The sequence below is a fragment of the Tiliqua scincoides genome, chromosome 2, assembly GCF_035046505.1.
Source record: "Tiliqua scincoides isolate rTilSci1 chromosome 2, rTilSci1.hap2, whole genome shotgun sequence".
Classification (NCBI taxonomy): domain Eukaryota; kingdom Metazoa; phylum Chordata; class Lepidosauria; order Squamata; family Scincidae; genus Tiliqua; species Tiliqua scincoides.
Genome location: NC_089822.1, coordinates 72437281 through 72451548, shown reverse-complemented (window position 1 = coordinate 72451548; position 14268 = coordinate 72437281). Strand labels below are relative to the sequence as shown.

The 14268-nt window shown below is 41.9% G+C and overlaps 1 protein-coding gene across 4 annotated transcripts in view; it reads right to left on the bottom strand.

Moving 5' to 3' along the window:
* The window catches only part of SMARCA2 (SWI/SNF related, matrix associated, actin dependent regulator of chromatin, subfamily a, member 2), a 144483-nt gene that overhangs the window by 89035 nt on the left and 41180 nt on the right, over positions 1 to 14268 (bottom strand). For all 4 annotated transcript variants that reach the window (XM_066617545.1, XM_066617543.1, XM_066617541.1 and 1 more), the window contains 4 exons: positions 7794 to 7920; positions 5542 to 5715; positions 2579 to 2752; positions 1399 to 1569 (listed from right to left, as the gene is read on the bottom strand). In XM_066617545.1, coding sequence (XP_066473642.1) covers positions 1399 to 1569; positions 2579 to 2752; positions 5542 to 5715; positions 7794 to 7920 — 646 coding nt within the window. The remainder of the gene's footprint in view (positions 1 to 1398; positions 1570 to 2578; positions 2753 to 5541; positions 5716 to 7793; positions 7921 to 14268) is intronic.

Here is a 14268-nt window from a genome sequence, read left to right as displayed (position 1 = left end):
CCAGCCCCGAGAAGTAATGTTTTTATTTGTTTTTAAGACATTCTGACGCATGGGAAGGCTCAAGGGGGATTACCTGGGCCTCAGAATGCCTTATACAGCAATAAAAATATCACTACCAGTTTTATGATAAAACCAGGTAGCGTTTTTTTTCTCCTTTTTTTGTTTTTTGGGCAGTTGGGCATGGCCTCTGAAGCCTCAGAAACCCTCCAGTAGGATTCAGAGGGTGGAGGGTCCCAAAAACTGCAGATTTCAATACCCCCGGTTTTCCATATCTGCAGAGGTTCCAGGAATGGAACCCCTGTGGATAATTAGGACCCTCTGTACTTATAGCAGTACAAAACCATACATGTCGGTCTCGAAGTAAGCTCCACTGAACAACTTGGACTTACTTCTAAGTAAATATGCATAGGACTGCACTGTAACTTACCTCTATTCTGAAAGGAATTTTCAGAAAATTTTGAAGGAATTGCAAGAAAATACAACATGCAGAAAATGGAAGATCTATAAGAATATACATTTCCAGCAGCTGGCTAGCCTGGTTAAGCTTTTTCTTGAGAACCATCAGTAGTTTCCTTTCATTCTTCCTGCTCTTAAGTGCTGTACATTAAGGTCCTAGCTAAGAGACACTATTCACTAAGGATCTGTAGCTTCTGTTTTCTATTCCTGCTTCCCATTACAGCCTAAGCCCACATGTGTGAATGATACCAAAAAGCTGTTATTTAAACTTAAGAGCCAAGATTGGTTCAAGCAAATCTATTCGTCACTGGTGCACGTGCAGGGGAAAAAAAACAACCAAGTCTTTCACTACTTAAACCTTATACAAGAAGGTTTTGGGGTAGGGATGCACACTTTTACCAGGTGTGCATTTAAACATGCATAACATAACAAACTAAAATGAAAGGTGTTTTATGACGCCATAAAGCGCATTCATCACCAGAATGCTAGTTCCAGCAGCAGACTGCATGGTTAGGATTGAACTGTAAGTGAATGAGTTAAGTGTGCAAGTTAATTCAAGGTCTAGGTACTGTAGTAGGCCACATTCATGTATGAATCTGACCTGAAAAGAGAACAAACTTCATTGAATCAGCCTGGTTCTGAGGCAATGTGATATAAATTCAAATGCATAAAATTAGTAGTACTAAAACACATCTAAAACAGCCAAGAACGAAAAAAGCTTTTAACTGGAGGGGGAAAAAAAACAACCAATTAAAACAGGATTTAGTTTGTTAAAAACAGAATACTCTTTACCTTACAGTATAGGTAATACACAGTGGGATTTTTTAAAAGTTGAGTTAAGATCTGAGAGGCACTTTCAGGAAAGATGCCACTTTTTCTGGAGAAGAAAGGAAGGGATGATGGGAGATACGTGAAAAAGCTCTTGGTGAACTATATACTTGCCTTCTTTCTTCTCCTCTTCTTCTTCTTTTCTTTGGCAGCTTGTGCTTGCTTGTGTTCCCACACCAAATTAGTCAGGTTAGCCACATATTCATCAGTTTGCTGCAGCAGATACGCCAAACGTCTGTCTTTCTTCTGATCTATCAGTTTACGGTAGCCTTCTTCATCTTCAGCCTAGCAATGCAGAGAAATTAGACTCCCATGTAACATCACCACTCACTGCACATACCCATTTTGTCTCACTAAGGAGGGGGTAGTTTCAATCATTTGCATGGGTCTGGGTTTCCATATCTGGGATGGGAAAAATCAGCCACACCTGTTTTCCACTTGATTATCTTTATAAATCATTTTTTTTATATGCTGCAACAAAAATGACGATGCATCAACTTTCAAATGTGTTAAAAGTACCCACAATAAAAAAAAACTGCCCCTATTGTAATTCTATTCGTGTTTGAAAAATTTGTAACAGGTGCATGGCAGTGAGGACAGGGAACTATTTGATGAAATCCTGGATCCTGTTTATTTATTAGAGGGGATTTTTATCCGGCCCTTCCAATAAAATGTTCAAGGCAGCTTACATCATCAAAACAATAATGCAGTATAAAAATTAAACAGTACAAAATGGCAGATTGAGCTGTGGGCAGTTTTTTGATAACTTAAATTTCTTTGTGGTTGGCAACCTTCAGTCTGGAAAGACTATGGTATAAGCCTACAGCACCCTGTATTCCCAGGAGGTCTCCCATACGAGTACTAACCAGGCCTGACCCTGCTTAGCTTCTAAGATCAGACAAGATCTGGCACACTAATTAAAAGCCCACCAACAGAAATTTAAGTTCTCAGATCAAAATCTGTTCAAAAACAAGGGTCATCACACAAGAATAGAAGGTCCTCACCCTACCCAGAGAGCTCCACAGCCAGACACTGAAAAATATCTTTCCTAGTCACTGGAATCAACACGTGGAGATAATAGATAAGTATATCTTCAGTGGTGTTCATGGGGGGGGTTGACACAGCGCTACATTTTTCAGGACACTCAATGCACCCTCTAAGTTGCCCATCCCCCTAGCCCCTAGAGTCATTCTGGGCAGCAAGAGCAACATGGAGGTGTCTCCTCTATGTTGCTCTCACCACTTGGAATATTGAAACCCACAGTGATCAGTGTCTTGCCAAATGCCATCCTTACCATCAGTCTCCTCATTCTTTCCTTTTCAATTCTTTCAGTTTCTTTTTTCTGTTCACGCTCTGTGTTGGCATGCCAAGTAGCCACAGCTTTTGAAAGTTTCTGAATTTTCCCTGCCACTGATCGATGATACTCTTTGAAATCTTTAGCATGCTGCAAGATGCTGTTGAGATATTCCTGCAAAAAAAAATTAAGATCAACTAGGAAAAAACCCACAAGTTCAGTATGGTCACTGAATTCAAGCACATGAATCCAAAGCTCTTCTGCTTGTGTTTATATAGAGCAGTGTTTCTCAAACTGTGGGTCGCAAGCCCAATTCAGGTGGGTCCCCATTCATTTCAATATTTTATTTTTAATATATTAGACTTGATGCTACCATGGTATGTGACTACATTTGGGGAAATGTTACAGACCTGTACTTTTAATGAGCTACTATGCATATTCTTTTAACAATGATAGTAAATGGGACTCACTCCTGGGTAAATGTAGGTAGGATTGTAGCCCAGGATTGTTAAAAATTTTCCTGCTTGATGATGTCACTTCCTGTCATGACATAACTTCCAGTGGGTCCTGACAGATTCTCATTCTAAAAAGTGGGTCCCAGAGCTAAATGTGTGAGAACCATTGATATAGAGCAGGGGTGTCCAAACTTTTTGGCAGGAGGGCCACATCATCTCTCTGACACTGTGACGGGGGCCTAATTAATTTACATTTCAAATTTGAATAAATTTACATAGATGAATATATTAGACCAGTGGTTCTCACACCTCCTCTCCCTGCAAATGGGGTGCATGTTTCTTGTTTGTTTTGCTTTCTCTTTCCCCATTTCCTTCCAATTCAAGCTCTGCCTTGTGATCCAGCTCCCCCTCTCCCCCGACTCATATCCAGCCCAAGCTCTGCCCTTCCCTCCCCCCTCCAGGAACTTAAACCTCAGCAGATCCCTGAATTTGGGATAGGGGAGGGGAGGGGAGGTTTAAATAAAAGTTATTTCTCAGCCATTTTCCAATAGCAAAGCATAAGGAGAAGAAATCTATTTAAACCTTGACACATATTTAAACCTATTTAAACCTCCTCCAAGATGGCTGCCTGCCCTGTTTGCCAGCCTCCAAGATGGCATCTCACATACACAGAAAGCTTAGGCAAAGGCAGTTCCAGCTTCCAAGATGACGCTGCCTGCCTATTTTCCAGCTTCCAAGATGGCCACACACATAGAGCATGCTTAGGCAAACACAGTTCCAGCTTCCAAGATGGTGCCGCCTGCCTAATTTGCCAGTTTCCAAGATGGTGATGCCCATCTTTCCACAACCCACCTGACCTCAGGTCACGACCCACCAAGTGGGTCACGACCCACAGTTTGAGAAACCCTGTATTAGAGATGGAACTTGTATGAATGAATTAAGGTCTTGCAATATCTCAAGGCTTATAAAAATCCTTGCACAAAGCAAGGCTAGCCTTTCCTTTGCTGCCACTGCTGTATCACAGATGTGAAACAGCAATCAGTGGAGGGATCCCTCATCCCACAGCTCATGTGAGAGGTCAAACAGTCATGTCCACACTGAGAGCAGTTGCGTCGGGCCAGCATGGGCTCCATAAGTCTCTGGAGAACCAGAGACTCATTGGGTATTGGGGGCTCCCCGTGGGCCAGATCATGAGTCCCTGAGGGCCACAAGTGGCCCCCAGGCTGGGGTTTGGGCACCCCTGATATAGAGTATTTAAGTGCACTCTCTTTTACTGATGCAATGTTATGACACAAATGGGAAGAGCATCTACTTACCTCAGAAATGAAGACGTTTAATTCCTCAATAGCACTTGAACTTTAAGCAAGCATAGTTATCCTCCTGATACCAAACACACACCTACTTTAGAATGCAGGCTTATGTGTCATCCTGAAGTGGCACATACTTAAGCTCTAATTAAGCACTTTTTTGCAGTGGTACTTTGCTTTTGAAGAATTCAGCTAAAAACACAGTAAGAGCCAGACGTAAGACTGGCTCACAGTAAGAGCCAGAACACAGTATGGACTTTTAGTACTTCTGGTGAAAAGTCTCAAACTCCAATATAAATATATCTAAAAAATGGGAGAAGCCTCCATGCTGAATTCCTATGGATAGGTGCAATCCAGACCATACCACTATGTATTTGCAGAGTCATCAGCAGGCTGACAGCCTCTTATCAGCAACTAAGGAATAAGGATTAGTGACTTCCACAATTCAGGCCCAAGAATAGCAATTCCTCAAATGGCATTTATGTTAATCAAGTACAAGCAGGTCACTGGGTACTAGATGTCTATGAACCACAGTTCTTTCTGTCTCCTGGGCACTCTCTATGCTAATAGCCTCTTCCTCCTCATGATCCCTCTGTCTGGTACTAATCCACAGAGGGTGAAGAAAACCACTGTCTCTGTTGCATTCCATGAGGCCTGTCTTAATGGGCTCAAAGTATGCTATCCCTTCCTCACAGACACACAGAACTGAGCAAGGAAGTAAGCCAAGGTGTTGTGGGCCGATTGCTTGCATTGCAGGCACCTAAAATGACTGGTACGACTGAGCCCTGGAAAAACAGCTTGCCTCCTACCATCAGGGGAAGAGGAAATAAACTGGAGATCAAATCAAAGACCACTTCAGGGGAACTGAAGAAAATTGTGAAACCAAAAAGGAAATGTAAGTGGGAAGAGGTCTGAAACTTAAGTGGAGACCACAATGCTAATCCATCTGCTTCGAGTCAGAGCCAAGAACAGAGAGGGAACTCCTCTCGAGAAGGGAGCATTCCGGTTTGTTGTTCCTGCATTCTGAATAGAGAGAGGAGTTAAGTCTTTCCTTTTGTGCCAGTTCTCCTATAGCAGTTCTAGAAACCAGAACAACAGGCAGCCTTGAACAAGAATGATTTCTAGGTCTACAACAGCACAATGCACACTACCAATCAACAGTTAGTAAATGCAAAAAATAGTGTGACCAACTGCCAAATACCTGGTGCTTCTGTCTACGTTTTCTTTCCTGTTCTATCTTCTGCTGTTTCTCAAGTTTTTCAGTCATTCGGGCTTCCCTCAGAGTTTGGCGCTTGCTGCGTTTGTAGGCCTTGGAATTCAAAGCAGTCTCTAATGTTGTGTCACGACGCATGCAGGCCACCACCTCTTGCCTTAACTGTGAAAAGAGATAGACTTTGAAAGCAAATCATCTTCCAAGAAGAAAACTTGGGATTTTCAAAGAACATTTCCCATTTCCATCTCAGTGTACTAGGACATCATCAAACAGCCCAATGCTAGTGTTCACTTGAGCTGATGCAGGTCCCCTGTGCCAGCTCCCAAGTGTCACAAACATGCTGTCAACATGTTGCTGTGCTGTGCTGTGCTGACTTGGGAGTTAGATGGGCAAGTGTGGAGGCCCACACTGGCTCAGTAGACCCTGAGCCAGCAGGTGAAGGTGAGTTTATGCTGGGCAGCACTGGAAGTGGGAGAGGTTGGTGGGAGGACATTCTGGGGTGAGGGCGTTTTGGGTTGGGGGAGGGTGGCACAGGGGATAGGGCCCAGGAGGAGGCAGGATTGGTGGTAGAAGCACACATCGTTTCTTAACGCCCTCTCTCAGGCCTGGCAGCCTTACACGGGCTGTTTGGATTTGCGCCAGCATAATAGCTGGCGCAGATCCAAATATCCCCAAAGGGCAGGTTGGGGCTTGATACGGGGTAATAGAAAAATATCCCTTTACCTGGGGTGACCTCCAGCCTGCTCCTAATTTGCACTGGATACAGCGCAGGACACTGCAGCCTGGCTGTACCAGCGCAGGTTAGGACTGTGCCCTAAATATATATGAACTTCTACATTCAAAGAACTGTTGAGTTGATCAAGTAAACCAATATAGTCTGAATCTGCAAACATAATCACATTAGCAATCAATTTAAAGAAAATAGATGTTATGCTTTCCATTCTGAACATACTGGTCCATACTTTCTACACTGACTTGCAGGAACTCGCAAGGTTCCAGACTGGAGTCTGAAATACATACACAAGAGAGTAATGTACTCCAAGTAATTTATAATAATTCTTATAAAAATAATGTATTTCATAGACTTTTTATGTACCTATTTGTTCTTTTATTTCCCCTTATTTTCTTATATTGCAAATCAGTAAACAACAAAAAACAAGTGGTCAACTTGAGGACACTCATACAACTGAATAAGGGCCCAATCCTATCCATCTTTCCAGCATTGCAGAATGCGGCATCTTTTGTCTGCAGAATGTGGCTTTCCCATCTCCTTCCTCTTGCTGCAGACACCTGCATTCCCTCAAAGCCGTTTCTGAGGAAACTCTGCAGCTGCAGGAGGTGGGGGAGGCAGTAGAAAACACCCCCCCCTTTAAATGAGCATAAGTGCCTTTCTGCTTGCACACAATATTATTGGATTCAAGCCCATATACCATACATATGTGGTCACAGAATGCTTTTCAGGTTAGCAAAGAAGGCAAAAAAGAACACATGTTGCATCTTCTGCAGATGATTATGATTTTCCTGTTCCAGTATAAAAGGTATAATAAGACACACTGCCACAATCATAGCTTTTACTGAAAAGCCTTGTTACTTCTCCCAGAAGTTCACTACTTACACAACCCAACCTGACTTACTGTGTCTGCAAAGAAGTTCCAATAAAGAGATGAACATAACAGATATACTGACATGCCACCAAATCAGCCAGAGTTCAGTATTTTTAAGTCTCATTGGCTTCAATGGAAGAAATATGTATATTCCTTAAATCTCCCACTGACATTAATAGAACTTAGAAGGGCTTAATTTTGTAAGGCTCATGGCATTACAACAGCACTATAGGGATGGCATCACAAGCAGGTACAACAGTAGAAGTACAGTAATACCCCAGACAGCACACAGGATATGTTCCCAAATGTTGAGTGCTATGTGAAACAGCAGTATTGAAGACATTGTTGATCTAATAGGCAGGAAGCAAGCACTGACTGGCCCAGAGTGCACTACTCCTATTGAGTAGAATGGCTGTCAATTACACTGAGACAAAGAGTGTTGTAATGAATCAGTGCAAAAGGAAGCTGTGTTATCCGACTATATTTAGAATTAAGATGTTTATCACTCTTTGGTCTTTAAGATGCAACACTTATACATAACTGTCAATATAGTACTTCACATTAGAAAACTAATGTGGGAACAAACGTTAAGAACACTTAACTAGGGGGGACCCTTATTTTACAAAAATGACTTACCTGGCGCTGGAAATTCAGTAGCCTCAATGCTTTCAGTTCCACTGTGGCTTTAGTTCGCAAATCTGGAGGCAAAGAGCCAGGCAAATTTTCTAGTTCCTGAATTCTGTGAGCAATTCGAGCCTGAAGTCTAGATAAGTAGGGACACAATTAGAAAAGAAGAAAAAATTATTTACAATTCTATTCTCTCGAAGACTGAAGTTCCATGGACAGTAACTCAGGAATAAATCAACTGAACTCAACAAGACTTACTTCTGATAAATGTGCACACCTCTGGACTGCACATTTCATACAAACACACATGCACACACACACACAATGCAGAAAAATATGGAGCTTTCAAATGCTGATATTTATAGCAAAAAAAAACTTGACAAGTTATTTGAAAATTATTCATCTAGCTAAACCTGTCCACTTAATTTAAAGTAAAACCAAATTGTGCGGGGGCAGAGAAACTGTCCAATTGTCTTGAAAAACAAGCTACAGAATACAATTAGGCACAGGGCCCACAGGCCCACACACACACACAAATTATTCTGGCAATTAATAAGGGAAAAATTAATAACATAACCATCCAATTCTATGTTGTTACTTGCCTAACTTTTTAACTCTTTTATCACAAAACAAAGAAGAACTAATTTCAATGATAAGCAGTTGGCTATCCTGATACAAAAAGTTGTAAACAAAGCAAAACATTAAGAACGGTGGGAGTCTGGCACCATACAGATTACTGATGCACATAACACCCCCAAAAGTCAACTGAATTGCTAGAATTACATATAGAAGGTGAGTGCTGAAGCATCCTCATGCCAATGCCAGGGAAGGGAGCCAAGACTCTTCAAAAGCCAGGCATACCTGGGAACTGGGATATCACATGGCCTGGCTGCTCCACTGTTGCTACTGCTGCCATTAGTTAGAACAGGTGGAGTAGCTTTCCCTAAGGTCTGTGCCCAGTCATGAAAAGAACAGAGAGGAACAAATCATAAGCTGAGAAAGTTCTCAAACTCTCTGGGAGTCTGAGAACCGAGGTAAGTTCATGTAGGGGAGAGGTGAAGGCAGATACACAATTGCTAGGATAGTGTTGCTGCCAGGGTGAAAAGCATTTTTCACATTTACATAAAGTCAGCACCAGCCTCTGGGGGATGCCGGGAGCCCCATGGATACTTCTGCAGGGTTCCCAAGCCTCCCTAAAGCTAAAAATAGCAGCCGGCACCCATTTCCAGTTTTTACATTTGACATTTATTTTCACAGAGATTTCATAGCTTGAAAGAGCCAAAATACTAAAACAGGATTTTCTCCTTCCATCATAACTAAATGCATCATAGCTCAGAAGTCTATTTGTAGGCTAGAGAAAATGGGCATATGCCAGCAAAGAATTCTGCAGGCCCAGCTGCCCAAACAAAAACCAGCCAAAGGCCTGTTGCAATTAATTTTGCCATAAAAATTCCTGGAGTACCCAACAGTATTTAGCTAGAACTGAAGGCCTAGCCTGGTAAATTTCATATCTTTACATTCTGGCATTGAACCATCTTGCTAACCACATCCCACACCACAATTCCAGCTTGCTAGCACAATCAATAAACAGGTAAAGAGCAGAGAACAGCAGTAATGCATATGAATTATGCAATTAATTGTGGATTTGCATGAGTACTATACCAGTGTTTCTCAAACTGTAGGTTGGGACCCACTTGGTGGGTCACGAGCTAATTTCTGGTGGGTTCCCATTGATTTCAATATTTTATTTTTAATATAGTAGACTTGATGCTACCATGCTATGTGGCTGCATTTGGGGAAATGTTACAGAGCTGTACTTTTAACAAGCTACTATGTACATATATTCTTTTAACAATGATAGTAAATGGGACTTACTCCTGGGTAAGTGTGGACAGGACTGTAGCCTAGGATTGTTAAAAATTTTCCTGCTTGATGATGTCACTTCCTGTCATGACATCACTTCCAGTGGGTCCTGACAGATTCTCATTCTAAAAAGTGGGTCCCGGTGCTAAATGTGTGAGAACACTGTACTACACAGTTTTTCAGGGAGAATAATGTATAGTGTATGCCATATTAAGAACATAAAGAAAAGTCTTGCTGGATCAAGTCAAAGGCTCACGGTGTTTCTTACTGTGACCTATCAGCTGCCTCTGGAAGTTCAAAGACAGAAGGAGTATTTCTCATCACTGCTTCCTTGCAGCTGGTACAGGTCCAGCCTATTTATACATGTATTTTTTTATACACGGATTTGACTCAACAGGAATGGCCACTGCAAATGAGAAGGAATATGCTGATCCCTGAAGGGGAAAAATGCATCCCTTTAAAATCAGTTAAAAAAACTGAACAGTTAAAAAAACTGAACAATAGCCTCCTTAATGAGAGAGAGAGGGCAGCTGGCTGACAATCCATCAATCCTTCTCTCTCCAGCAGACCCCTCCCTTCCCCCTGAGGACGTGAAAGAAAGGTGATCATTTTGCACTGGTGAAGGGAAGGGCTGAGTGAAGCTCCTTGGAGGAGGACTGATTGATGGATTGTCTTCTTAATGACTCTTATCTTACATCACAAAGGTCAGCAAGGCTGTTTTTAAATCACCTGAGCAAAGAAACTTCATTTTTTAAACTGATTTGCTATAGTGCGTTTTTTGCCATCCACCTGAGTGCTTGGAAAGGAACCCACGCGAATAATGAGGCTCAACCTGTATTTGGAGGCATACTGCAACTGAATCAGGAATCTGTGCATAGCCACCATGATTACTAATCACTGATAGACTTGTCCTGCATGAACCTGTCCACTCTCCCTTTTAAAGTCATCCAGCTAGTGGCCATCACCACATACTGAGGCCTCCGATTCCACAGGGTAATTAGGCACTGTATGAAGAAGTACTTTCTTTCCTCTCCTAAAGCCTAACATTTTATTGGATGAACTCTGGTTATGGTATTTGAGAGAAGAAGGAAAAACCTTCCTATTGTATTGCATCCTCAATTGTACTGTACAACAGAATTGTATTGGATAGTGGGCTTTTGCCATGGTCGATTTCCTTGAAAAGTGTTTGCATCTGCACCCCGTCTTACGAAGAAAAGAAAATTCGATGACCGTAATACATCTCTTAGCTTGTGAAAAGGCAATAAACATGAAAAGGGAAAAAAGTAAGCCTGCCAACAATATACGAATAGCTGCTAAGGGCCTGGAACACTCTCCATAGCAAAATTAACAAGTCTTCTTACAGTCAGGAAAGGGGAAAACGAGGCACAATTTCTTATTCAAAAATAGAGCATCTTCCTGACATTTTAGAATGGCAAGTACTCAGACAACATGCAACTCTACCTTTTATTAAAAACAAGTATCAGACAAACTAGCCATCTTGAGGGGCCCTTTTGGGAAGCAAAAGAAGGGTAGAAAGTGACTAAATAAATAATAGGTAATGAGTGTCTGGACACAATGGGTGCAATGGTTTTATCTATGAACTGTCACTAAATTTTTACTATAAATGACATACTGATTCTGTATTTATTGTACAGCAATCACTTATGTAGCAAACATTTAAGAAAGGGAAAACTTATTTATAGGATTTTTATCTCTCCTATCTCCTACACTGAAGGAGACTCAAGGCAATTAACAAGGTAAAAAAATAACCAATATAATATTGAAAACAAAACATTAAAACAACACCCAGGACCACGACTATTAAAATAAATCACATTAAAAGTGCCAGCCCCCCAGTATCAATTAAAAGCCTTCCTAAATAAGAAGGTCTTGAGGCCCCGCTTAAACAACTGCTTCTATGTGAAATGCAGCGGAGCATTGGGTACAATTACATATCTTTTTCACAAAGCACATTCTGCTAGGCACAAATACAAGTATATCTTTATTGAAATTAGCAGCTATAAGCAAAAGCACAGTATTGGTCATGCCTTGTTATCCATTGGAGTGGATTAAAAAAAATCAGTGGATACTAAATCAGTGGAAAAATAGCTTTAAAGAACCACTTCCAGGTTTCTTGCTTCTCTACTATCACCCAAAAATGCATTGGTATAGACACTATACTGCATTCAGTCACTAAATGGGGTGAATAATGGAATCTAATGAAATGAAATTATAACTATTTAACAGCACAAAGATAGGAAATTGGATTTTGGTGCTTGTTTTTTCCTTGAATTTTTTCCTTGTTACAAGTCACTTAAAAGTGGACTTCAGAATCAGTGGTGAGTCAAATCAGTAGATATCAAATCAGTGGATACCAAGGTGTAGTAATTGTAATGCACAGGAAAGTCACTGAAGGTCAGTTTAAACATTCATAAGAATTCAGCTTAAGTAGTATAATCCAGTTTAAATTATCCTGAAGTACAACTTCAGGGTGTATGGGGAGGAGGAGTGTTGCGTTACAGCAGACAAAACAGCTGCATGCAGAAAACCCGGACATCAGAAAGCAGAATTCCAAACTGCCATCAACCTGATAAGCTATTTTTCTACGTACAGTATAGGGACTCACAGCCCAATCCTGAGCTGCCCGGAGCGCACAGACTCGGCGGCTCAGAAAAGGGCTCCTGCCAAATCCTGTGCCTCCCGCGCTACCACAGGAGGCTCCTCAGGAGAAGGGGACATTCGTCCCCTTGCCCCAAGTAAGGTAAGCAGCCCCACAATGGGGCTACTCACTTTAGCGCCGACCAAAAGGTTGGTGGTAAAGGCGCTCATGTAGGGCGCGCAGCCCTGCATGAGTGCCCTGGATCCTGCGGAGCTCAGGTCCGCAAATCCTTCTCCTGCCCGCCCACCGGCACGCCTCCCACGCACCCCTTGGCATGCCTCCTCCCTGCCCCCGCCAGCCTCCCCCTTCTCCGGAACGCCTCCCCCATGCCCCCCGTCCACACCCTCGCCTCCCATTCTGCAGCTTGGCGGTCCAGGAGACTGCCGAGCCGTGGAACCTGGGCCACCACCCAGCACTAACCCAGCACCAGCCGGTGCTGGGCTAGCACCGGTGGGAGCCCAGCAGTGAGCCCTGCAAACATGCCTTATGGCATGTTTGCAACTGTGGCCAGCGACATGAAGCCATGCCGCTGGCCACAGGATTGGGCTCTCAGTTGCCTTGAGGGAGCTTTTGAACATGCAGCATTCACCAGTCACTTGAAAGCTTTACCACTTGACTCAGCTGGATGTATAAACTGCCATTGATTGGACACACCAGGAATAGCAATGGCACATTAGAATTTCATAGGCATCGGAAACAATCATATTCAAAAGAGTGTTTAATATGCTTTTTGCTGGTGGTTGGTAGATAGTTTAATATATGTTTGTATTTAAAGTACTGCTTCTCTCCAGACAATTTCTCCTAACTTCAATGAGATACAGCAGGTAAATTGAGAATTCTAAACTTTCTGAAACAACAAAAAAGGATGCAGTGCTACATAACTACAGGACTCTCATTTAATATCCTCAAGAATACAGAAAATTGAAGCAGAATTAGGTCAGACAGGTTTTTCATACAGATTGAGCAGTAAATCAGGAAAGGTTACTGTTCTGGCAAGAAAGAATTCCATTAAAGGCAAGAGATATTTGTTCAGGTCCAGAGGAGAAGTTTATGATTCCTAGTAGGAGAGTTATTTCTTCAGAAAATGATGCTGGTACATTGTTCCTTGAGCTCTACGATACTAAAAAAAGAAAATTTATGATTGTGTGCCACTCTGTAATTGGAATGCTTGATGGGGGTGGCAGAAATGGGATTTAAGAATAGTAAGGTAAGAAAAATTCTTATATAAAATTAACAAGTTTGGTGCCTTCTCTACATCCTAGTTTTACAAAAAAATATAAAAGCTGCTCTGTGCATCCGAAGAGAGAAGTAACTAACAAATGCAGCTGCTACTAAGCATTGCATGTTCGGCCAGAAAACTTATATAGTTGCACAATGCAGGTATCATAACAGCCAAGACAGGACAGGAGGGAAAAAAATCATCTGAATCCTCAGGTAGCTAGCTCTCTTTGATTACCTTCTCACTAATGGTTATCACTGGATGCTTCCAAGGCACCTACTAAATTAGTGCTGTCAGTCAATTTTCTAAGCTGCATGGTATCATACCCAGCCTATGTAAAGTTCAGATGAACTACTTTAGTGTGAGTTGGGAATTTTGAAATGAAGTATAAACATACATAAACATTGTATAAACCTACAAAAAGACTTCAGAAAGTTTGAGTCAGGGGTTCCTCTGGTTTCTCAGGTGAGGCAACAGCTAAACATTCCCTATACTGGAAAAGCACAATTCTCATCCCACTCTGTAGATCAAGAACAGAGCATACATTTCCTGCCAACAACAGCCCAGTCCCACCTAACTGCCATCCAGCGTGACATCCACTGCATCCCGTGGGTTTAAACGTTTTCACAGTTCTATTGAAGAGCCAAACAATTTTCTTCCATAACATCTCAATGCCCAATTGCATATGAAAATATACTCCTGGGAGTCAAAACTGGGGAAGTCTCTGGGCATACACAAACCAA